The sequence below is a fragment of the Protomyctophum bolini genome (assembly GCF_963924005.1).
Source record: "Protomyctophum bolini genome assembly, chromosome: 20".
NCBI lineage: Eukaryota > Metazoa > Chordata > Actinopteri > Myctophiformes > Myctophidae > Protomyctophum > Protomyctophum bolini.
In genome coordinates, this window is record NC_137881.1 from 21,479,170 (window position 1) to 21,503,821 (window position 24,652).

At 42.9% G+C, this 24,652-nt stretch overlaps 1 protein-coding gene across 2 annotated transcripts in view; it reads left to right on the forward strand.

Moving 5' to 3' along the window:
- Nucleotides 1-232: 232 nt before the first annotated feature.
- adam19a (ADAM metallopeptidase domain 19a) overlaps nt 233-24,652 on the forward strand; it is a 93,554-nt gene continuing 69,134 nt past the window's right edge. For both annotated transcript variants that reach the window (XM_080792699.1, XM_080792700.1), the window contains exons 1-2: nt 233-498; nt 13,171-13,250. In XM_080792699.1, the coding sequence (XP_080648825.1) occupies nt 342-498; nt 13,171-13,250 (237 nt within the window). In that variant the 5' untranslated portion in view covers nt 233-341. The remainder of the gene's footprint in view (nt 499-13,170; nt 13,251-24,652) is intronic.

Here is a 24,652-nt window from a genome sequence, read left to right on the forward strand (position 1 = left end):
ACACAGACCGGCTTTCCCCCGAGGTGGAAAGCCCGGTGAAGCGAGGTTACCACTGGCACTTACCACTGGTAAGGTAAGTCATTTTTGGGGGTGAACTACTCCTTTAAGTTTAAACAATAAGGCTCCTAGCTGGTCCCCATCCATCGCGGCCGGGCTCCGTTCCGTGTTTTCCTCGTAGCCGCTGTGAGCGCCTAGAGACCACAGTGTGTGTAGAGTAGACTGGAGAGAGAGAGGAGAGGATCGGAGCGGCGAGGACTCGGAGGAGAGAGAAGGAAGGAAGGAAGGATTTGGGCGACAGTACGGGAGGGACGCAGAGATAGAGAGAGCTGCTCTTTACAGGGATGTACTACAGTAAACACAGACAGAAACATAATGAGCGCCATTATTCAGCCATTATTAATGCACAATGTGGACGTTTGCTCGTCTTGCTGTGTGTTGTGCTGCTGAACGCTCTGCTGGATGGAGCGAGTGGCAGCGGAGACGCCGTGGAACAACAAGGTAAAAGAATAGAAGCAACGTTGTTGTGACTCATAATAACACAACTTCTTCCCACTCAACACGCTGGAATATGTTTTTAGTATGTCATGTCGTTGCTGTGTCTCTTTGTTCGTGTTGCTTTGGACTGTTAGACAAGCTGTGAGGCGTTCGGGTGGAACTTTCTCTGTCTTTTCCCCCCTTTGTTTGGGGGGGGGGGGGGGGGTGGCTTACTGTATGTGATGCCCATAAAAGGTACTGAGAGTAAGAAAAAGAGTCAGAAAAGTATTATAGTCTGCTAGTTTAGTAGTTACTGCGCGTGCTTCTTGCTTCAAACATTCCCTGTTTTCACTGATTGAAAATAATTAATGATGATGACGTTTAATTTAAATAAATAATTGGGGCTTATGCCATGGATGGCAGTGTTTCAGAGCTTTCAGAACAGTATTAATGTGAATCACTGATGGCAGTATGTGTAAAGCACTAAAGTGAAGGTCTGTGACTCGTGTGAAATGAGCTGAAATATAATATGATGTATGACATCATATAATATGGTGAAATTTTCCAGTAAAGCTTCAGATTAAGTTGAGATGTGTGCTGAATGTCTGTTTGAGGTGTGCCCACTGCGTTGGGTCTCAAAATGGGGTCCAGGGACCCCCAGGGGTCCTTGTAAATGTACTTATACTTTGGAATAGCAGATGTACAAGCTCACATCGTGTCACTTCATGCCGCACTGCAACCTGTATGCTTCTCTGTCTCTGTCTCTCTGTCTCTCTCTCTCTCTCTGTCTCTCTCATTCATATATATATATATATATATATATATATATTTAGTCCAGCTTTTACTGTGTGTGCAAGCGCAAACTTTGTAACACAAACCATTGCCATTGACAATGAATGGACAATTTTGAGTGTTTGTGTAAACACAAACATTGAAGACGAAGGTGAGGACGTACATTCTGATTGGCCGGAATGAGATGATGTACGATGATGAGAGCGCCCCTCACTGTGACTTGAAAAGCGAATAGCACAAATCTCCTCTTCTCGGGGTACCTCCCTGGCACAAAACCTTATCAGATGGAGGTCCGCGGCCAGATATATATGATTGGGGGTGGGGGTCCTTGACACGAAAAAGTTTGAGAACTACGTACTGGTCTAATGATTACATCACTATGAGTGTGTCATGACTCATATAACTGCCTTACAGTGGACTCTATTGAAGAAACATGTTCTCTGGCAGAGGCTGTTTTGTACATTCCATAGTTAATTAGACATGCATGTGACGAGTGGGATGGAAATGTCCACACAGATGTCCACAGAATACGTTATTGGCCAGAAATGTAAACAGCACGACGTGGTACAGTAAAAGGTGGTTGCACACTGGGCGTGTATTTCGGAAAACCGACGGAAAAACGCAGCTAAAAATCAGAAAAAATCAGCATTGTGCAGGGACCTTAACCCATTTTGACCTGAGATCAGATTCTAAAAATCGTCGTTCTTTGATAATAAAAAAAAAGCAGACCTACAAGCTCTGAGCTTGTAGATCAGATAACACAACAAAGTCCTGGGGACTTGTTCATTGGGGGCCTATGTATTCAATTCATCAACATCATCACCACCATAATCGTGTCATCATGTCATCAACAAATACAAAAAAAGCAGCAGTGAATGGACACCTCCTTACGAGTGGGAATTTACATTTACCTCTACTTGTGTGGTCTCCTGGAGTCCTGATAGATGATTTATTCAGGCCAGATTTGAAAGAACCCAGTGATAAACATCCTGGGTTGGGAATGGGAATGGTGTCAGTCAGGGTATTCCACATTTTGCTGGCAGAGCAGTAGAATGAGAATCAACCCGTGTTTGTTCTAAATTTGGGTGGTTCCAGATCATGGCCGCTCCCTCTATAGTGTTGTGGCTGTGTGAGTGTCAGTCGTTTTGGAGTAGGAGCGTACTATTGAGGGCACTGTCCCTCCTGTCCTGTGACTCCTGTCTTGTGATGGAATGCCAAAGAGGAGAAAAAACATCCACACAGTAGTTTCTAGAGCTCCGAGACGTACTTTATTATTAAGACGCAACAATTCTAGAGCTCTAGAAACTAGTGTGCGGATGTTTTTCTCCTCTTTGATGTTTGCCTTGACGCCTGACATCCAGCACCTGGCCTAAATATATAGGCTTTGAGATGTGCAGTTGTGTACACAATCTTCTCTGTGAATTATGATGGAATGCCACCACTCTCCCCCTCTGTTGTGACATTTATTCATGTCCATGTTTAATATACTCTCACAGTGACATTGTGAACGCTGTAATAGTTCCAACTGTTTGTGTCTTGTCATACGTGGTTGCACTTGTTGAAAGTATCTCTGGGAAATATAGACCTAAATAACTCAGAATGTAATCTAGCACAATGCGAAGGAGTTTGTAGATAGGCTGTTTTTGGTGAAGGTTTTCCCCAGAATAGTGATGCTTGGTTTTAAGTATAAAAGTTATCTTCAGTCTGTCCTAATCCATCATCATCATCTTTCTCGGCGGTGGAGGCGTCGCCATGCGGAGAGTCAGTCAGTTTCACTAATCTTCTCCATTTGGGTCGGTCCAGTGCTAGGGGCTCAGCTCAGTTGATTTGTTCCTAATAGAAACAAATATTCTCTCCAGTTTTCAACGTGACACATTGTATCTTTGGGGGGAAATATTACATATTTACGTACCGTTAATATGACAAAAGGTGCTATAGAAAGAAACAATGTAATTCAGGGGTGCCGTGGATGAAAAGGTTATTTACAGGGGTGACCTGAGCCAAAAACGGTCCACTGCTATAGGCAACGATACCCACTGACCAGCAGTCAACCACTGGTTCAGTCCATTGTCTTTCCTTTTTCGTTCAAGCTGTCCTATGTGGGACTCATGTACAATTAGTGGTTGTGCATTCAACCGTAGAGGTTATTTAAACAAAGTGGGTTTTTATACCTCGTTCTGGGGTCATTTCGTTGGTCATATCGTCTTGGTCCTTATGCTTAGCTCCTGTTTGTGCGCTCACTGGGGAGGAGACACACACCACAGGAGAATCATTGCGTTTTGCCCCATTCAGTGATGGTGTAATCCATCGTAAGGTATATTATACAATATAAAATAACCTTTCTCTTGTTATTGAATTAACAGACCAGAACACTGTCTCAAGCACATTTTACAACACAAAATGAACGAATCACAGAAATAATGCGAATCATTTTGACCTTTTAGGTTTGGAAAAGTAAAGGGAAACAGTTGGCCGAAACTGAATACCGAATATAGGAAACAGTTGGCCGAAAACCGAATACCGAATATGATTAATATTATATGTTCTTTTTCCTACAATTTCTGTCATGGCCGTACCTTAAGCTACCTGATTTATGGCAAAAGAAAATGGTAAACTTAACTTGAATAATAATCACTATTATTATCAATAGATAATTGATACTGGGTCAAAAAATGGGTTGCAAAATCGTAGGATAAAAATTATATACATAAGGAAAAGTAAATGTGCGACTAAACTCCTAGTCGCACATTTGAACAAAGCATTTATGCAGGGACTGTGAAGAGCACAATTCAATGTTTGTTCTCCTTCTGGCAGACCTGAACTAATGCATTTGAATCAGGAAATTGGGATGTGATGGCTGACCCTCTCAGAGAGAGCTGGAGCACCATCAGTTTAGCTCCTCCATTTCCTTTCTCAACATACCATTCCTCTATTGGTCAAACATATACAGTATAAGCCCACGCTTTGTCTTGAATTAAACATTTCTCAGTGAGCAGTATATTTGAACTGGGTTGAATTTCTGCAAGTCTGTTCACTTTGTATGTTTCTGCTGGACAAGACAGCATGTTGTTGCAGTGATTCAGCTGATTCCTTTGCCAAAGGTGTTAGAAAAGGATTTTAGTTTAAACATCTGCTGACAATAATTTCCTATTTTAAACTCTGCCAGTGTTAAGCACTGGCATCCATTTAGATTTAATTTAGACTAACACACTAACAGGAACATGCTTGGTAAAGTAGAATCTAGATTCTACGGTCTTCCTCAGAGTAATAACAGAACAGTACGGTTACTGAACGATACACAGGAAGTCTACTCTTTCCAACTAGACCAAATCTTGTCACTGTTGAATGGAGACTACAGAGTGTGTGTTCTGCAATCTGCACCCCGCCAGGTTTCTCTCGCTGGTTTCATGATGTAGTGTAAGAAATTCTTATGTTCCTCTGCTCTGCTGGGAATCCAGTAATGTCTGTGCTCAGCAGTTTATTCCAAAACATCCACTCCACTGGGTGTTCACTCACTACACTACAAAACATCTGGCCGCCTCTCCACACTGGGTGTATTCACTACACTACAAATCATCTGGCCACGCCCCCTAGCCGAGGAGAGCCTGTCATCCACACGATGCTATGATTCTCTGAGTCTATGGAGTCATCTGGATGCTATGATTCACTGAGTCTATGGAGTCATCTGGATGTTATGATTCACTGAGTCTAGTATGGAGTCATCTGGATGCTATGACGTTCACACTGAGTATAGTATAACGCGAACGCGTGAAGCGAACGCAGCTCATAGATGACGTGTTTGCCTGCGTTGTGACTATGAGCTTGTGAACAGCTTTTTTCACTACTTAATTATTATATTTAATTTATTTGAACTTATTTGTTTGTTTGAGGAACCTGGATGAAATGGTTTCACAGCCCTCTTTGTCCACTGCATGCTGCCACCATGCAGTGGACAGACAGACAGACAGACAGACAGACAGACAGACAGATGGCCATAACTTTTTTCACAATATTATTTCTGGCAGAGCAGACCTCTCATTCTGTGGACCTTAATGACCAAATGAATAGAAAAATACAAATAAAAAGTATGTCATGACATCACGGGTCATGACATTCGAATGGCTTGATCCCCCCCCCCTCTTTGTGGGTACAGCGGTTATCTATGTCCTGCCAAGGTCCTTTGTGTGCACTGTGCAGGCAGCTGTGTGGGCTACTACTGCCTCTTTGTGTGTTGCATGTCCACGGTGCGTGTAGGTGGAGGGCTTCAACACACACGCACGCCCGCATGCCTGCACGCCCGCGCACACACACACACACACACACACACACACACACACACACACACACACACACACGCAGTGTTCTATTTCTGAAAGCTAACCTGTCAAGCCTACAGTAGAGAAAACATACGTTTACATTACATTTGAAAGTGAAACAATCCGATCAAAACAAAATGTATGTACAATTCAATTGTAAGTCAGAATCTCCAATAAATCAATTTCTAGGTACGGAGTCCGAGATGATCTCTCGATGCAGATACACAAAATACAGTAGATTGACAACAAGCACGCACGCACCTCCCTGGGAGTGAGATAAGGTGAACGGGGAGGTTTGTTTACACTTTGACACGTGCATTTCAGCACCTTGGTATCTCAACATGGCAGAACCTCATTAAGATAACAATGAGTTTAGCATCCAGAGGGAGGGAGGGATAGAGAGTGAGAGAGAGAGAGAGAGAGGGAGAGAATCCTGAGGGAGTTAAGGAGAGAGAGAGAGAGAGAGAGAGAGGGGGAGAGAATCCTGAGAGAGAGAGAGAGAGAGAGAGGGAGAGGGAGAGGGAGAGAGAGAGAATCCTGAGGGAGAGAGAGAATACTGAGGGAGGGAGGGAGCGAGAGAATACTGAGGGAGGGAGGGAGCGAGAGAGAGAGAGAAATGACAGGATTTCAGGATGTGCTCATTCATTCCAAAAAACCTGCAGATAGCTGCACAGGTCTCTTTCCCATCCAGACTACAAAGCAGAGATGAATCGCCTCGCAGGGAAAAAGAGCATTGACCTTAATCAGTTTCTCCATTTCCAGCATGAATGTCTTCGTTCTGTAGACGCGCTTCTGCCCATTTCACCTGCAAGTTTGGTATTAAATGAACGTTAAAAATAGCCTCATGTACTAAACAATTACACTGAGTAGATGCTGTAACAGAACTGTATTAGATTCGGATATGATAAATGAATGAAAATGTATCTGGCCCAGCTAGAACTAGAAGAGAGAGAGAGAGTGAGATAGAGAGAGAGAGGGGTATGAGGTACATTAGGGTCTTATTGTTTTGTAGTCTTGGTGGTGAATAAGATAAATTAAATAGACTCAATGGTCCATGATGCTCTTGTAACGAGTGTATCACAGTTTACTATGAAAACCTGCATCTCCATTCAGTCAGTCAGTCAGTCTGTCAGTCCATCAGTCACACCTCTTGACACGCTCCATATATGGCCAATACAGAATTAATTCTGTATGTTGATCTGACCTCATCAAACCCTGTACACTCAAGACACTCCATATATGGCCAGTACAGAATTAATTCCATATGTTAATCTGATCTCATCAAACCCTTAGATCTCCATACTGTCTATGGAGCTGACCTCAGTTCTGACATTCCATATGTTGATCTGAACTCATCAAACCCATGCAGACCCCCCCCCCCCCCCCCCCACACACACACACACACACACACACACACACACACACACACACACACACACCAATTGTGTGCTACCAATGAAAAAGGTAAATTTCGAGCCCTGAGTCTAAGTTTTTGAGCCCCTCCTATGTCCAGCTTTGAGGGTTTGTGTAAACACAAACGTTGTCCTAACACAAACATTGAATGCCATTGACAATGAATGGCCAGTTTTGAGTATTTGTGCAAACACTAACATTAAATGCCATTGACAATGAATGGACACTTTTGAGTGAGATGGAATGAGATGATGTATGATGATAGGAGCGCCCCTCAGTCACTTCACACGGGTGTGATTTCTGTGGTTGACACAGCTGATGACATGCAACACTTGAGCCTCCAGGCTGCCCCCGGGCTGTGGTTTTCTTTTGATAATTACAAAGACACAACATGTGTCTTGAAATAATAGTCATCATGCAATGTGACACATAGGCAGCTGTTATTCTCCCTGGAAAGTGAAGTACATTGCTGCGTACTGTACTCAGTAGTTCAAATTTCAACAGTTATTGTGATTTGAGGAAATACTGCTTCAGGGGAGAGCAGAACTCTCTTGCTGTCATGCAGCATATGCTGTAGTAAACGATACATTTTAACGGCGATACGATACGTATCACGATACATGGTTGACGCTACGATACATGGACGATATTGGTTCAGTATGGCGATACGATACGATTCACTGATTTGAAATCGATACAGTAACTATTTAAAATACATTGACATTATTTTAAAGTAATTAAACCCCTCTTTGTCTTTCTTCTTGCTAAATACCACGCATGTGGCTACAGCAGCTGTAGTCACAGCATGTACAGTAGATGTTCAGAAAATGCTGTTATAATTTTACTTATGGATTATACATGTTTTGATGATAAATTATGTGTAAGTTGTACAGGCTCTAGTGAACAGCTTATAATGACGGATGCCGTTTGACTTTGATGTATCCATCAAAGCCATGACATCAGAGTCGGTGTGTGATATTACACGGCAGGAATGATTGGAACAAATTACAGTAAATTTGTTTCAAGTTCATTCAAGTTGCGGAAGAAAATTATGATACGGTTGGAACCCCATATGCACGCGCGCACACACACACACACACACACACACACACACACACACACACACACACACACACACACACACACACACACACACTCTCTCTCTCTCTCTCGTTATCCCATCGTCATCCAGGGTAGAGTTAGTGGGATTGGTAAGAGAACAGACGTAAAGGGTTTGTGTGTCTGCAGTGTAATTAGTCACACCATTATCTCCCCTTTGTCTCTCAGGAGATGCCTGTCATTCCTGCACAGAGAGCCAGACACAGGCGGTCCTTTCTCTAGAAGATAAAGCACTTTTCCTCATCCCCCTTTTAACTGTCTTGTCGCCGGAGTGGCTGTCAGACACAGATCACATCTCCCGTTGTTTCTTATTCATCCATTTAGACCTAAACCGTTTTCTGAAAAACCAGTCAGTCGTTCTCAACCTTTCCATGTCAAGGACCCCCCGGAATTATCTGTATTTGGTCGCGGACCCCCATCTTAAAATATGTTGTTCCAGGGACCCCCTCGGAAGCAAAGATTTGAGTTAAAAACGCTCTGAAAGAATATAAATTCAAAGATTTGCGCACATTTGCGCACAATTTTTCAAAAAGCTCGTAGCCTGTAGATATGAGCTTGAATTAAAGCTGCACTATTACACACACACACAGAAATGTGGTGCATTTATTGTAATACTAGACCTGTGCCCGTCAGCCTGAATGACTGAATTATAGTATGATTATAGTATGATATAGTATGATATGATGATGATAATAGGCTAGTTGTGTGGAAATGAATCTATTATTGCATCAGCTCCTTATAGGGACGAAAGAAGAGACATAATGTACCCAAGTGACTGATTAAAGCTGCACTATTCTATCCCGGATTTGAACCCGGGTCTCCTGCGCACTGACCTGACATTCTTACCACACTTATCTCACAGCCTGCATGGTTGCTTGTTCTCGGGGAGAAGTAGAATTTGGATCTTCAGGTCAAAATTTATGTCAAACCAGAAACAGGATTGTGTAAAAAAGCAAAGGTCAGGTCCAACCTAGACACAAGCTCTACCTGTCTCAATGTAAGAGCAGGGGATGTGTGGGGTATTGCTCTTCTCACTCTGAATTGGTGTGCTTTGGACCCAGAGGCGACCATTTTGGACCATGTGTCTTCCTTGAAAGTCTCCCTGTCTCTCAGACCCTGAAGAGGTTGTGTGTTTTTCACAGAACGCTTTGGGAACAACACGGAATGCCTCGTGAAGCTCCACAACGTTCCGCCACCAGATGTAAATACATCCAGCTGTGCAAACACATCTGTAACGGGAGATGAGAACGTGTGAAAGTGTGTGTGTGTGTGTGTGTGTGTGTGTGTGTGTGTGCTGTGTGTGTGTGTACTGTGTGCACACGTGCGTGCATGTACTGTGTGCATGCGTGCGTGTACTGTGCACACGCGTGCCATGCGGACACACACACACACACACACACACACACACACACACACACACACACACACACACACACAGAACCTCATGCCCCCTCCATCCTAATGTCTCTATGAAAGCTATCAGCCACCCTTAATGGTTTTTACAGAGGAGATGTTCTAATGATGGAGTCCACACTAGTACATTTGTTGACGTTGGCTTTGAGATCGTAGTGGCTGGCTCGTGTGGCGCTCTGTGGTGTCTTCCTGCCATGCTGAGCCAATGGCTCCACTCCCTCCCCAAATAAAGAATTCAAGATGCTCTCAAGATTTTAAACATATTTGTGGAAATATATCAGCAGCTGTGAGGGGGTTGAGGAATGTATTGTAGACAGTGCTTTGCTCACAACTCAGACAAGATAACATGTGATTTTCATTATCAATCTCTTGTCAAGGAAGCTTTTAATCCTGCATGAAAATAGCATTTTTACGTTCTCCATCTCCACACGTATTCTGACAGGAAACAAAACCAAGCAAACTGACCGTGACAAATTGAGGAACTCGCCACTGCTTGCGCTCCGTAGTCAGATCAATACCACATCTTTGCCATTAGTGTCCAGTTGAAAAGTGCTCAATGGACCCTGTAATAACCATATTGTTCCACATTAACTCGAGTGGATCGAGGTCGTTGCCGGGCAGATGTTTCAGGGTTTTTCTTTTTTTCTTTTTCGTGCATAGCTGTGGAGGGTTCAGCGTGGGAGGAAAAGCATGCTTTTAGTTCATCAGACGAGCTCACCAAGGATCAGGATTCCACACTCAAACCACCATAGAGTTCCACTATACAGCCCTGTTCTGCTCATTACCTTTGCCTGCTCTTATATCGGGCTTAGTTTTGTTGAGTTGATGGCACAACAAAGCCACGTGAGACGCCAATGAGAGACGTGTATATTAAGCATATATATTTTAACTCACTCCGTGCCACGTGACGCCTTTCTTAATGTACCCCGTTGCCACTGACGCCTAATGACGCCTTTTTTAATATCAATTTAAAAAAAGAAATGTTACAGCCGCCGAATTATTAACATTTCCGCTAGAAACAGACTGTATCAAATATGACTGACAGACTGTTGTAACGATACAGAGACACAGCCCCAACAATATCGCAGAGACAGTTTATTCCTTTTTAGGAGTGTTATTTTTCATGTCATGATTATGAATTGAATACCCAGGACCTGAATGGAAACAAGACCGCAAGGACATTTTTTGGTGATCCCTTTGGAAATGTGATTGACTGTACCCTGTACTGATTACATTTCTGCCAATAAAGTATTCAATCAATCAATCAATCAATCAAATCGCTGACTATTGTTTCATGTGTTGCACATAGCTCTGGACTAAGGGAGTCAGGCGGGGAATCCTAAAATGGTAGTGTAATCTCTGTATTTCACATCCAGCACAGTGCTGATTGAAACATTCCATTATCATTCAGAGCAGTGCTAATGCTGGTGCTTTGATTGGACGCTGGAGTTGGAGATGAGAGGAGAGCGATGGATGGCTCATACAGCTTTAACCTGAGTAAGACAAACACACCGAGCTCCTCTTGAATTCACATCACTAGCATAGGCACTAGTGGGCAGAGTACAAAACAATGAATGGCTTATCTATTTCTACACATGGGAGCTTCCACACGAGAAAAGAAAATGCATTCATTCTTTAAGAGAGAGAGAGAAATAAAATTAAAAAATTAAATAAGCTCACTGCCAGAAAGAGTGTAAAACGGTCCATACATGCAGGTTATCCAGTCACAGTGCATAGAAAGTTATCTTAGGTGGTAGTGTTGATTTCGTCGTCTAAAACTAAGACAAAACATGTTCGTCGACTACCTTTTTTCACTGACGAAAACTAAATGAAAACTATGCTATGACGACTAAAACTAACACTAAATATACTGAGAATTCCGTCAACAAATGAAAACTAGACTAAAATGTTAGGAAGGGACTAGTGGACAAGAAGTCATTTTACACTTGGTTGCATGCTGAAATGCTGAAAAATCTACAAGCTCGCAGCACGTCGCGCTGCGACGCGTTGGGATCTTGTAGATCTGCTATTTTCGCCGTGTAAAAACGGCATCAAGGTCCGCCAAAATTCATTTTAGTTGACTAAATCTGCTGTAGATTTAGTCGACTAAAATATTATGACATTAGTTGACTAAAACTAGACTAACACTAAGACATTCCAGGTGACTAAAATGTGACTAAAACTAAATTAAAACTATTCAAGTCTAAAAATCTAAAATCAAAATTTGCTGCCAAAAACAACACTGTCAGGTGGTCAACTGAATGATGAAGGTCAGGCTGTGTCCACACTGGAAGCTCACGTCAGACTTGTGGTCTACCCAGATCCAGATTAGATTGTATCAAGCCTGAACAGCAAGAGGAGGGAAAAAAAGCTAAATGAAGAAAAATAAAATAAAAACTAAAACACTATTTGCCATTTTTTGCTAATCGGAGTGGAAGCATATTCCTGGGTAGAGAAAGAGGGATGATCTAAGCACTACAAAAACGCCTAAAGGTTACACAAGGAGGAGAGGGCGGATGTAAAATCACTGATCAGGGTACTTTATTAAAGTTAAAAGGCTTTTTTAACTTTAATAAAGTACATCCGCCCTCTCCTTTCTGTAGTGCTCGGATCATCCCTTTCTTGATCTATAGTCCAGTTGAGCCTTGAAGCACCAAACATACCTTTTTAACTTTTGTGCCTACATGGAGACTTGATTGATTCTTTATTTTTTTCACCTTTGATGCGTTTCAGTCTAGACTGATTTATACTTTGTTATACGAAGTATAAATCAATCGCAAATAGCAGATTGCAAGCGTTGTGTTGTGAGTCTTGTGACACATTGTGTTCTTGTTGATCGGGCTTCACGTCCAGCTATACTGTCGTGTGTGACAAAGTATGTGTTGCGTTTTATACCCACACCGATGTAATTACGTCTTTACCACAGCAACCAATGCAGACAGGTCGACAATGTCTGAATATACAGATCCTATCTGATCGCTTGCAGATAAGAGTGTGAGAAATAAACGCGAACACTGGCTTCCATCAGCCAAACACTTCTTACTGTGTGAGACTCCCCGTGTCTGTTTAGCTCATTTATCTCCTGCCAACAGTGGAGAAGGGCTGATGTGCAAACTGTTATCTGAGATGAAGTGTGCAGCCCACTCGGCCCGACAGCTATAGAAATCACTCCATTTAAATTCAGCTTCCACACACAAGTGTTTATTTGTCAACTGTGAACGGCGGGTGATTCATCTGTCGTAATCTAATCGTCACATTGAGACCGGCGTCGCCGTTCCCCGAAAGAAACGCTATTATTCTGAAGTAAACGGCATTGTCATCATCATGATTGACTGCAATCAACCGTGTGAGCAATGTGTTTAAACACAGTCAGACTCTTCTCTGTGCATGAGCTTGACATAATGTATTTAATGTGTACTTTTATTGGGCGGGTTGAATGGCACTTTATTGGACCGTGGTAATGCAGAGTCTGAGAGACAAAAAGAAAATGTGATTTGATTTATATTATTAATAATATTAGTATGCATTTCTGTCTGTCTGGCTGTCTGTCTGTCTGTCTGTCTGTCTGTCCGTCTGTCTGTCTGTCTGTCTGTCTGTCTGTCCGTCCATTGTAGTATAATCATCATGTCTTTGTCTCCTGCAGGGACACCGAGGGGACGGACAGTGACGGCACACTGGATCTCTGGAGGACGGAGCAGGAGGGAGGCGGGGTCGCACAGTCAGGTAAGAAGAACCTTCTATTAATTTTTTTACATCCTACAGATCCGTTCGGGAGCGGATGATATGGTTACATCATGTTGTAGTCATTGTTTTGTAGTCATCAGGCCGGAACCCTCAATCTGGAACTTCCTTTCCCTCAAACCGGAAGAATAATACCTTCCCAATAAAAGCCTTGATGCGGCAGTCACCTGTACTCACACACTTCAAACTCTCACCGTCATTCACATGAGGAGAGAAGGCGTTTTTCAAAGGTCTGTGTAGTTGATTTACGATCTGTTATTGGGATCTGTGTTGTCTGGAGAGGTCGAGGAAGTGCATGGAAGTCCCAGAGAGAGAGAGAGAGAGAGAGCTATGATCCTGACAAATGGATCTCCAGCTTGTGAAAGACGTGACTTTTAACTGATGGAACGCTTTCTGGCAGCTGGAAGCACCATGTGGGAATGTCAGAGTGCTTTCTGGCACCGCTGGGAAGCGCTGTGTGGGAATGTCACAGTCATTAGCCGTCTTAAGGAATTTGCATATAAAGGGCATTTGAATATGTGATTATTATGCAAATTGGCTGAGATGTATACACTCTACATATCAACCACATGCTTGTCTTTCCTCTTTATATTTCAATAGCTTTGAACACGGAATGGCAGTCATTGAAAGGGAGATGAATTAAGATGAATGTGAGAGTGGGATTAAAAAAAGAAAAGGGGGGGTAAAAATACCATGTTCCTTGATGATGGAAATAGTTGACTCTACAGAGCCCAGAGGGCTAGCAAAGTGCAGTGTGAGTAGCAAGCCTTGCATGTCGGGAGGCAGAACATAAATAGGTAATTAACCCAATTAATCTCACTGCCAGAATCAGAATAGGGTGGACGTGGTGTCTGGTTGCTAGGGCCGAGTTTACCAGCTCTCCACTTGCCTCCACAATTCCACAGACTATTCATAAGTATCCCCTGACAAGGTTCTACAGGCTTATTATCCCGCCCCTCAATGTCTTCACATGTTGTACAGTTAATATAAACGCATTACCCAGGCACATTTCAGCCGCCCATTAGGACCACTCTGCACAATTTATGTAATTGTGTAGCCACTGATTTGTAGTCATCAGGCAGGAAACTACAAGGCGGAATAACTACAAGTACCCATTCGTAGTACTGATTCCGCTGCCCAGGCTAACCGGTATAATGGTTTCTGCGTTACACTTTTATTTTTCTTCCAGTGGAGCTAGAGCGAGACCGGCCGGTTCTAGTTTGTTTAATTGAGATCTGCATGTCCATTAGAACAAACAATCAGACCTTTGGATGTTCAGGCCCAGCCCTACTCCGATCCCAGTATGTTAAAACACTTCTGATGCCCAGGATGTGTACCTACATGTCTTATCAAATAAAACCAGGGGTGCCTAGGACGTGTGGGGACGTCTTAGGGCCGATTCATACTGCTATTTTAGAGCTGAAGAAAATTCTGTTCGGTTCTGTAGAGCCTACAATGTGACGTCTTTCGGCACTTCATTTGCAACTGAAAATTTCTGACGAGCCAAAATCATTTTGGCACTATAGTGGTATTTTCTCATTCAGTCAGCCCAGCTTCGACTTCAATTTGTCGGCCGTGAAGCCAAGGAAACACCGGGAGTTTGGAAGCCAACTTCCAAATGCTTGTGGCCTGGAAATGAGCTCTGCAGATCGGATAGATGTAGCTGCCTCTTGCTGGCCGTGTGATCTGGCTGCAGCAGCACTAGTGTTGTCAGACCAGGCGATCAATGCGAGGCGAGGTGCACACTACACGGTACACAAGTGACAAGACACAAACTGTTGCTTTTCACCATTAAATATGCAAATATGCAATATGTAATTATATATAGCCTCATTTAATAAATTGGCCTTGATATATTATTGTATCAACTATCAAGGTCCCTAGTTATTTGAGAGAGAGAGAGAGAAAATAACTTCTCTCGTTTGAACACATATGCACGCGTGTGTGTGTGTGTGTGTGTGTGTGTGTGTGTGTGTGTGTGTGATGTGTGTGTGTGTGTGTGCACCCCCCCCCCCCCCCCCCAGGACAACAGGGTGTGTTTGACTGGCTGGAGGGCACATGAGTCAGCGAGGCAGAGTCAGATAGATATTTACCCGCTGTGCGAGGTTCATTTCCCGGCCAGAAACAATGACCTCCGATATGTACAAGCAAGTTCGTTGCTAGCCGTGAGGGAGTATGATTTGACTTTCATAGAGCCTAACTAATTTAGGCCCTAAGTCCTTTCCAGAACCGACTTCGTTTCGGCATTTTACTTGTAATGTGTTGTGATGTGATAAAGTCTGATTCTGATTCTTGTGGATGTGGAAGTTGTGGATGGAAAGGCACGTTAACTATAAATTTACAAAATTTGGCTGCCGTAGAGTAATGTAGCATTTTTTCATTTTCATGTTTTCATGTCATCATAATATGATCATTTCAATTGCTCTCATTCATAGTAGTACTGTTTAAGTGACAGACATTGGTCTTATATAAGATCTGTACGGGACATACTGTAATAAGGAGCGGATGGGGAGAGAGATTTCTCACGTTTTGTCCGTCAAATTTGATCTCCAATCGGTTGCAGACTGCGCCCAACCTGACGGGCCGACATACAGTAAATGTGTACTGTACATACAGTACAGGCAACGTTTTGGCAGTAGAGAGCAAGAATAGTTTTCCTCTGGTCTTGGATTCCCTCTTTCTTTTTTTCTTTTGACATGACAACAAGATCCGACAACAGCTTTGCGAACAAGTCCTTCCTTGGATATCAATATTCAGCTCGAAGGCCATTTTCATATACCAGGTGATATTGTACAGAACAGTTTTGAGTGTCATGGATCCAAAAGCCAATATAGGCGATCACAGGATACCTTTAAAAAGTTGTGCATAATCTCCTACATGGCTCCCATTTGGTGACAATCTGGCCGTTTACAGACGCGACCAACAGTATTAATACAAAGCGTGCTTTCCGTTTCAGATACAGTGGTGAACACGATGCTGTTACATAGAATAGCTCATCAATGGTGATCCATTTAGACCTGAGGACCATTCTACAAATGTCTTCTAAACTTTTCTCAAAGTTCTCAAGTTTTTTTTCTTTAGTCGTTCTCAAACATTTTCACGTCAAGGACCCCCAAAAATATATGTAATTGCCCGCCGAGCCCCATCTGGAAATATGTTGTTCCAGCTGGGACCCCCCCAGAAGCAAACATTTTCACGATAAAAAAAAAATAGCAGACCTACAAGCCGAGTTCCACGCTATGGGCTTGTCGATCTGCTATTTTTCAACAGCTAAAGTAGAACATAACGCTTCAAACACCAAAAGGGGTTCCCGTCCAGATTAGAATGGATTAAAGGTGATCTGACTATGTAGATGACACTACAGATCTCAGGTCAGAATGGATTAAAGGTGATCTGACTATGTAGATGACACTACAGATCTCAGGTCAGAATGGATTAAAGGTGATCTGACTATGTAGATGACACTACAGATCTCAGGTCAGAATGGATTAAAGGTGATCTGACTATGTAGATGACACTACAGATCTCAGGGGGTTAACCCATTTTAGGCGGGAACCCCTTTTGGTGTTAGCATTACGTTATGCTTTAGCTATTTTTGAACGACTGACATAGAAACATAGATTTTTCAGAAAACTGTCAGGATCTAGAAGACATTTTTAGAATCTGATCTCAGGTCAGAATGGATTAGAGGTGATCTGACAGTCTGACTATGTAGATGACACTACAGATCTCAGGGTGTTAATGATGGTGATGATCAGTGATGTGTACTGATCTCAGGGTAGGTATAGGTACATGTACAGGGCACACCTTTCATCTGCATATACTGGGGGTGTCTCCCTGTGTGTATGCTAATGAGTTGATGTGGAAGGGGAAGGCGCCAGGCTGTTAGACATACCTGCCGTACGTGACTGCACTGAGTCTACGGGGAAGAGAGGATTAGTATGCAGTGAGAATGTCTGGGGTGGAGTTTTAATTGAGCGGAAGTTGGCAAGGTGTCTTTTTTTTTTTTTACTTCTCTCCTCCCGGGCAGAATGAGAATGTGTTGGACTGTGATGAGCGTTCATTAAAGCAACAACACCGTAAACCACCTGAACCAGTGAACCAGGGTTTAGTTTGTAAAACTGACAACAGCACTTTCACCACGCTGGGGTGACTGACATCACCTTTGCCTTAAAAACAGCCTTTCGTTTCGTCTCCTCTCCTTCCTCCTGTTGCTGAGGCCCATACAGACATGCCACGCAGGGTTGAATGCAGATACTTTGCTGAACCTTTTTATGTAGAATTGTCCCCGATACCATTTTTTTCAGAACGAGTACGAGTCGATACCGAGTACCGATACGAGTACTTTACATTTTTGTAGAGTAACCACTTATTTTACCCCATCTTGACACTGCTGGAGTTCAATTAGCACTCAGGATTTTGCTGTACAGATGCACTCACAAATGTGCACCCATTACAGAACTGCATATGAAGGACATGTGTGAGTTGTTTATTGATAGCTGAATTATGGAGAAGGCTGACAACACAATTAGCAACATGACTATGATTTAAAGGATCTACAACACATCATGCATTTTAATGGCAATAATGATATATTGCCCTCCGCTCCCACAGTCTCGACGAAATGCAAAGTTGGAACTGAAGAGGTGGAGGGATTATACAAAGTAGGGAGATGTCTGTGACATCACGAGTAGCAGCAAAGCAGTTGGCCCGTTGACCAATGTACTCATTGAGTGTTCAAGATTGGGTATTTGTGGGGATAGAAGACATGTAGGGGAGCACAAACAAATAGGAAAAGTTGAAATTCATGGTGTAGTAGGTCCTTTAAAGTAACTTACAGTTTTTCACGATTGTTAACACGTTTTTCACAAAATAACGGCATTCTCAAAACTGCACACACAAAACTGAAAACCTCACAAACAAAATACTGAACCCTGACCAAATCTCTTAACTGTTTCCAAGATGGAATTTGTACTGCCTTTCATTTGGTACACACAGCCATATTTTCAAATGACACTGACACATACCATTCATTGAGTACACACAACTGAGAATTTGCTGCACACTACCAAGCATTTACAGCACAATGCAAAATTGAAAACACAATCACAGAAATGGAACACACATGAATGACAATGACTCTAGAGAATGCTGAATTTTTGCTCTAAACCATCCTTCTTTCTCCTCTTCCTCCTCCTCCTCCTCCTCCGTGTCCTTCTCTCCCTCCTCCTCCTCTCACTCTTACCCCTCTCCTTCTCTGGTTGTCGATCTCTTCAAGGTTCTCCATTGTTCACCAAACAAAACAGAGGCTCTCAAGTCCTTTTTATGCTGCAGTGAAGTGCGTTTTCTTTTGAAGTACATTGTGTGTAGTGTTTGGACCGCAAGGTGTGTTGCAGGCTGATGCTTTGAGATTTTATGTGAGAAGTGTGTGCAACAACTGAACATTGTGTGTAGTGTAGAGTAGAGAGTGCAGATAAGAGAGTGTGATGTAGTGCAAATTGTGTCGAGCGATTAGGTACATGAAGTGAAGGTTGTGCAAATTGTTTACATTTTTTGTGTGTTAACAATCGTAAAGCTGTAAAGCTACATAAGATGCATGTCACATTTTGTTGTGTGTGTGTGTGTGTGTGTGTGTGTGTGTGTGTGTGTGTTAGGCTGCGCAACAGTGACACTTTGTGGTGGAGAGACAGAGAGAGAGAGAGAGAGAGAGAAGCTCTGTCAGTCATCATCTGCCAGAAACCGTGTAAATGGACCCAGTCCAATGGTCCATACAGGCAGTCAGGCACAGATAGAGAGTCAGAAGTGCTCCAGAGGTCTTGGTGTTCTGGTGGAGACACTGTGTTTGACCTGCTGGTCAGAGCTCCAGGGAAGCGTAAATGTCAACCCTGTTCTGGGATCTTACCACAGTCTTAAAATAACCTTTAAAATAAACTCAATTTCCCAGCAGGCTGCTACGGAGCAGCATGCTGCAGGGAAGGCAATCTGCCTTACATGATCTTCCATTGTGTGTAGCCTATACACTCATCATTTATGTCACATTATGCAGTATAACATTATATACATGATCTTCCATTGTGTACATCCATCATTTAGAATTTAGATCGTAGTATATACATGATTTTATTGTGCAAATTTAAATGCATAATTTATGAAATTATATTTCTCAAAATCCAAGTATGCTATATTGGCTGATAGGAACCTTCCACCTTCTTTGGCTTTCTCTCTCTGGCCCCTTTTCCACCGGTTGGGATTCCATTGTTTTGGCATATTTTCCTATATAATGTCTAATTTGCATATTTACGTGTGTGTGCGTGCGTGTGCGTGTGCGTGTGCGTGTGTGTGTGTGTGTGTGTGTGTGTGTGTGTGTGTGTGCGCGCGCGTGTGTGTGTGTGTGCGCGCGCGCGTGTGTGTGTGTGTGTGCATGAATGCGTGCGCACGCGTGTGTGTGTGTGTGTGTATGTGCACTGTGCGTGTGTGCGTGCGTGCTAAGACCGAGGACACTGAGGGAGAGAAAATGCTTTCTCTGCTTTGCTGTCGATTCAGGCTTAGCATTAGATTTAAAATCACTATGAGAGGTGCTGTGTGCATGCTTGCTCACACACACACAAATCCAAGTATGCTATATTGGCTGATAGGAACCTTCCACCTTCGTTGGCTTTCTCTCTCTGGCCCCTTTTCCACCGTTTGGGATTCCATTTTTTTGCATATTTTCCTATATAATGTCTAATTTGCATGTTTACGTGTGCGTGCGCGCGCGTGTGTGTTTGTGTGTTTGTGTGTGTGTGTGTGTGTGTGTGTGTGTGTGTGTGTGTGTGTGTGTGTGTGTGTGTGTGTGTGTGTGTGTGTGTGTGTGTGTGTGTGTGTGTGTGTGTGTGTGTGTGTGTGTGTGTGTGTGTGTGTGTGTGTGTGCGTGCGTGTATGTGCACTGTGCGTGTGTGCGTGCATGCTAAGACTGAGGACACTGAGGGACAGAAAAAAGCTTTCTCTGCTTTGCTGTCGATTCAGGCTTAGCATTAGATTTAAAATCACTATGAGATGCTTCCTCACACACACACACACACACACACACACACACACACACACACACACCTCTAGTGTTTTTCATGACAATATTTCTCAGCATTATGGATTCTAGAACGTCGTCGTCTAACTGATATAATGGAATTGAAATGGATTTGCCCCCCACCGTTTCCTCTGGCCAACTTTGTTTACTGTTCTTCACTGATTGACAATGAGTTGTTGAGAAACACACACACATGGTTATGACCATCCATGTACATCTGCTTGCTTCCTTCCCCATAAGACTGATGGTGAGTCATACCAGACATCACCAGACTGTCAGCATTGAACTCCCATCTAGAAGCCTTTTTCCTTCATCTCTCAAAACTGCACAGTTTAGAGAGATTTTATTTTATTTTATTTACAGACTGTGTCGGCACAGTGGAACAACATTTCACTGCTTGTACCTGTATGAGCGAGAGACAAATATAAACCCAGTTGATTCTCTTGATGTTTTACACCAGACACACTAGTTTGAAGCAGCTTCGGCATGCTCATAAACTACTTTTTAATATATCAAAATGCATCACAGCGGAAAGCCAGAATGATACACTATGTCTTTTTTATTTTCCTGGACAGTGTATTTTACAAAGGTCTCAATCGTCCAGACATAATAGTGATTATTTATAACCTGATCTATGTTTGAAGGACCATGATAAAGACTTTTAATGTTTGAGAAACAGCATGTCATGACGCCTATATGTGTGTGTGTGTGTGTGTGTGTGTGTGTGTGTGTGTGTGTGTGTGAATGGGCCAATGTAATGCACAATCTATGTAAAGCGCCTTGCATAAAGGCACTATATAAATGCACCATTCACTAGGGGTGTAACGATGTAGGAACTGTATCGAAATATCACTTTTACAACAAATATCGTGTCGTTCTGACTTTGTATAGTTTGTTTTGCAAAACGGTATCGAATCGTTTTGCAATGTAAATAATCAATTTATCAATACTAAGTATACTTGAGTTGTGCATTGTATTTAGCCATTTTCAGACGAAAATGGCTAAATACATTACACTCCTGAGTGTACAGGGTTTGATGAGGTCAGATCAACATATGGAATGTCAGAACAGGTCAGCTCCATATATGGAGATCTAAGGGTGGTAGCGGGAGCATTATCTTGAGTGTACAGGGTTTGATGAGGGCCGGGCCTTTTGAGAACTCTAGTTCTCGCCGGCTGCCGGGCACGGCTCCACTAATAACTTTGGGGCAGGCGTGTCTAGTCAAGTTTGAATGGACAGGTATCAGTCAAAAGGGAGACATCGAAGAGGAAGGATGGATGGGGAAGGATCAACATATGGAATGTCAGAACAGGTTCTGACATATATCCATATATGGAGATCTAAGGGTTTGAGGTTTGAGGTCAGATGTGGAGTTGCTGGCCAATATTGATCATCAGGGATCTCCATATATGGGCTTAATTGCGACAGCAGATTGCATTTACTATGACATCAGATGTCATAGTGATGTCACGAGACCTGGGCACCATATATGCAGGCTTTTCCATGTATAGGGATTTTCAGTGATACACGTTTTATAGTAAATGCAACCTTTGGTCGCAACAATTTTCTTTCCAATTTTTCTTTTTACAAAATAGCAGAAATAGTTTATCTACAAGCTTAAAACATGAAGCTTGTAGCAATTCTCCCGAAGAACAACACAGCTGGACTCTCTCAGGAGTCTCCAGACACAGCTGTGTGTGTGTCATTGAATATCCTTTCACAGCCAGACCAATAACACTTTTATGTCTCATGCAAAGCCACGTTTTACAAGGTTAGTTTGATCATAGCTTCAAACCAATTATATGCAGCGTGGCACACATCTTCTTGTCAAAAAGAATGTTGTTTTTTAAATTCCAATTTAGAGACAAAATTAAAAGACTGTCAGATGTCAACAGAAATTAGAGCAGAGACTAATCCAACGGGAGTATAGTTTTGATGTCGTCTTTGTGAATGGCATTGAGGGACAGTGTGGAGTTGCGGCGTCTTTGATCAAACTCTCCTTAGAATATGGAGACATACATGATATCTCTGACAAAACGAGGGCAGCTGTCTTCCCTCTGCTGGGCCGTGGCACATATTTACACACGCACGCACGTGCACACATCATTCGTGGTAAACAACCAGTGGAGGAACACACAGGCAGGCCGAAAGACAAAACGATACAAAATGAAACTCTCGCACACTTCTGAAAAGACCAAATCCACGTCTCAGAAAAAAAAAAAACGGAGTGGAGGGAGCTGCTAATGAAGGAGACGACACATCACAAAGCCGTATAGGACAAGAGACACATTTATAAATGCCAATGGAGCATGGTTATTATTCATCCATCCCTCATCACTGTAGCTCAGGGGTGCCCAAAAGGCAGATAAAGACAAATCACAAAACTCCTCCTGTTTTGGCATCTGGCAATTTAATTAACGTGACTTAATTGGTTGACATGAAGAAGGGAATTTCTGATAAGAATATAATTTCTGATTACTGAGATCAGACTTATTAGCATGAGGTATATGGAACATTGTAACTCAAGGTTTATGGTTTTGATCAGCACGCCGATGTTCTGGAATATTAACGCTTCTAAAGAGAGATCATACTTATTAGCGTGAGGTAGTAATGGAACATTATACCTCCCGGTTTTGGGGGAAAATGGAAGGCGGCTGGGCCTTTTCAGAGTAAAATCTGCCTCATCTGCTGAGCTAGGTGGGGTTGGCAAAAGGTCCTTTCTGTGTGGAGTTTGCATGTTCTCCCCGTGTCCCCTAGGGTAGGTACTCTCATAGAAAACATGCAGTAATCCTGGTCTCTAAACTGCTTCCCTCTGGCCAGCCGGGGCGCTTGATGGAGGGTGAAGGAATTGGTTGGAATAACATGTTCCTTCCACACGCTACGTCCAACCAAGGAAACTCCAACCCTGTCAGGTGAAAAGAAGCGGCTTGGACTCCTCATGCATAGAAGGAAGCAGGGGGTCAGTTTATTGCTCTCACAATAGAAAATTGACACTGGGTGAAAAAATGGGTTACAAAATGTGTGAGATAAAAATTATAAGAAAAAAATTAAAGTATAGTTCTCAAGTCAAAATGGTGTGGGCAGTTTGGGCACCCCTGCTGTAGCTCCTCTCCTACTGTTGCTCTTCTCCATTACATCTGGTGGGTGACAGTAAGAGGTCTTGACAGCCAGCAGAGTTCTCCAAGAGAGTGCTTCCCATGCAGGACCAGGGTCCAACTGCTCGTTCCGTGAGAGAAATGGTTCGGAAAGCAAGTATAAATCACATCAGAGTTTGTAAAACAATCCATATGGGAACGTCTTTGGTTCCAATGTGGATCTTCATGTGGCCAGCCTGTGACATGATTCATCTATTTCTAGAAATTTGGAAGGCAACAGGGATCCAGTCAGCAGAGTGCACTGGATGTGCTCAGTTAATCCTGACATGTTGTATTTAGTCTCTGTCGTTTTCAGGATTCAAATTCAAAAGCGGTGCTGTAGTATTATCAAGTTGGACATTAATCTATAGGGAAAAAATCACACTTGTGTGAACTGAGCGGTGCAACTCTACATTTTTGTTATAGTTATTGTACTGTGCTCTGTACTGTAGCCTACTGAAAAAAATATTACCGCGTGGGGGTCCTCCAGGGGTCCCCGGAACATCCAGACCATCCAGGACCGCGCCCAGGGGGTCGGCCCGGTTCTGGCGAGCCTTCCCACGTCTGAAACGGTCGAGAAATGACAGAGTTACCGTGTTGCAGCTTTCCGTGCTCGGACAGACACAGGGACACACATGCATACATAGGGACACACATAGCTGCGTAATGGAGCGGAGGCACCGCTCAAAAAGTTTGAATGTGGAGATAAGAGGCTTCTGCCCGACAGCAGCGATCCAGACAGCATAGACCTGGGTCTCATCCCAGAACCCCCCGATGACAGATGGAAGCTGCATCAGACACAACACATGGGATGCAGGATGGGGACATTTTCCAACACTCTGTTTGTCCAATATTGATCAGTGGGAGCTGCAAAAGTAGTCGTGCTCTGTTTGAAAATGAGACGGACTCCCTCTGAAGGCTTCTAGTGTGAAAGTTAAATCTATTGTTATTTTACAATTAGAAGGACTCGCCCTGAAGGCTTTTAATGTGAAAGTAAAATCTATTGTTTGAAGGGCACCCCATGAAGGTTTTTAATGTGAAAGTGAAATCTATTGTCCCACTGACTGCTATTGACGTATATATATATATAAAGTACGTGTTTTAATAGCCAGCTGTTATCTGTGATTGACGTATACATTTCATATCGCTTTATATGGATCTGAAACGGCGCCGTAATAAAAAAGAAA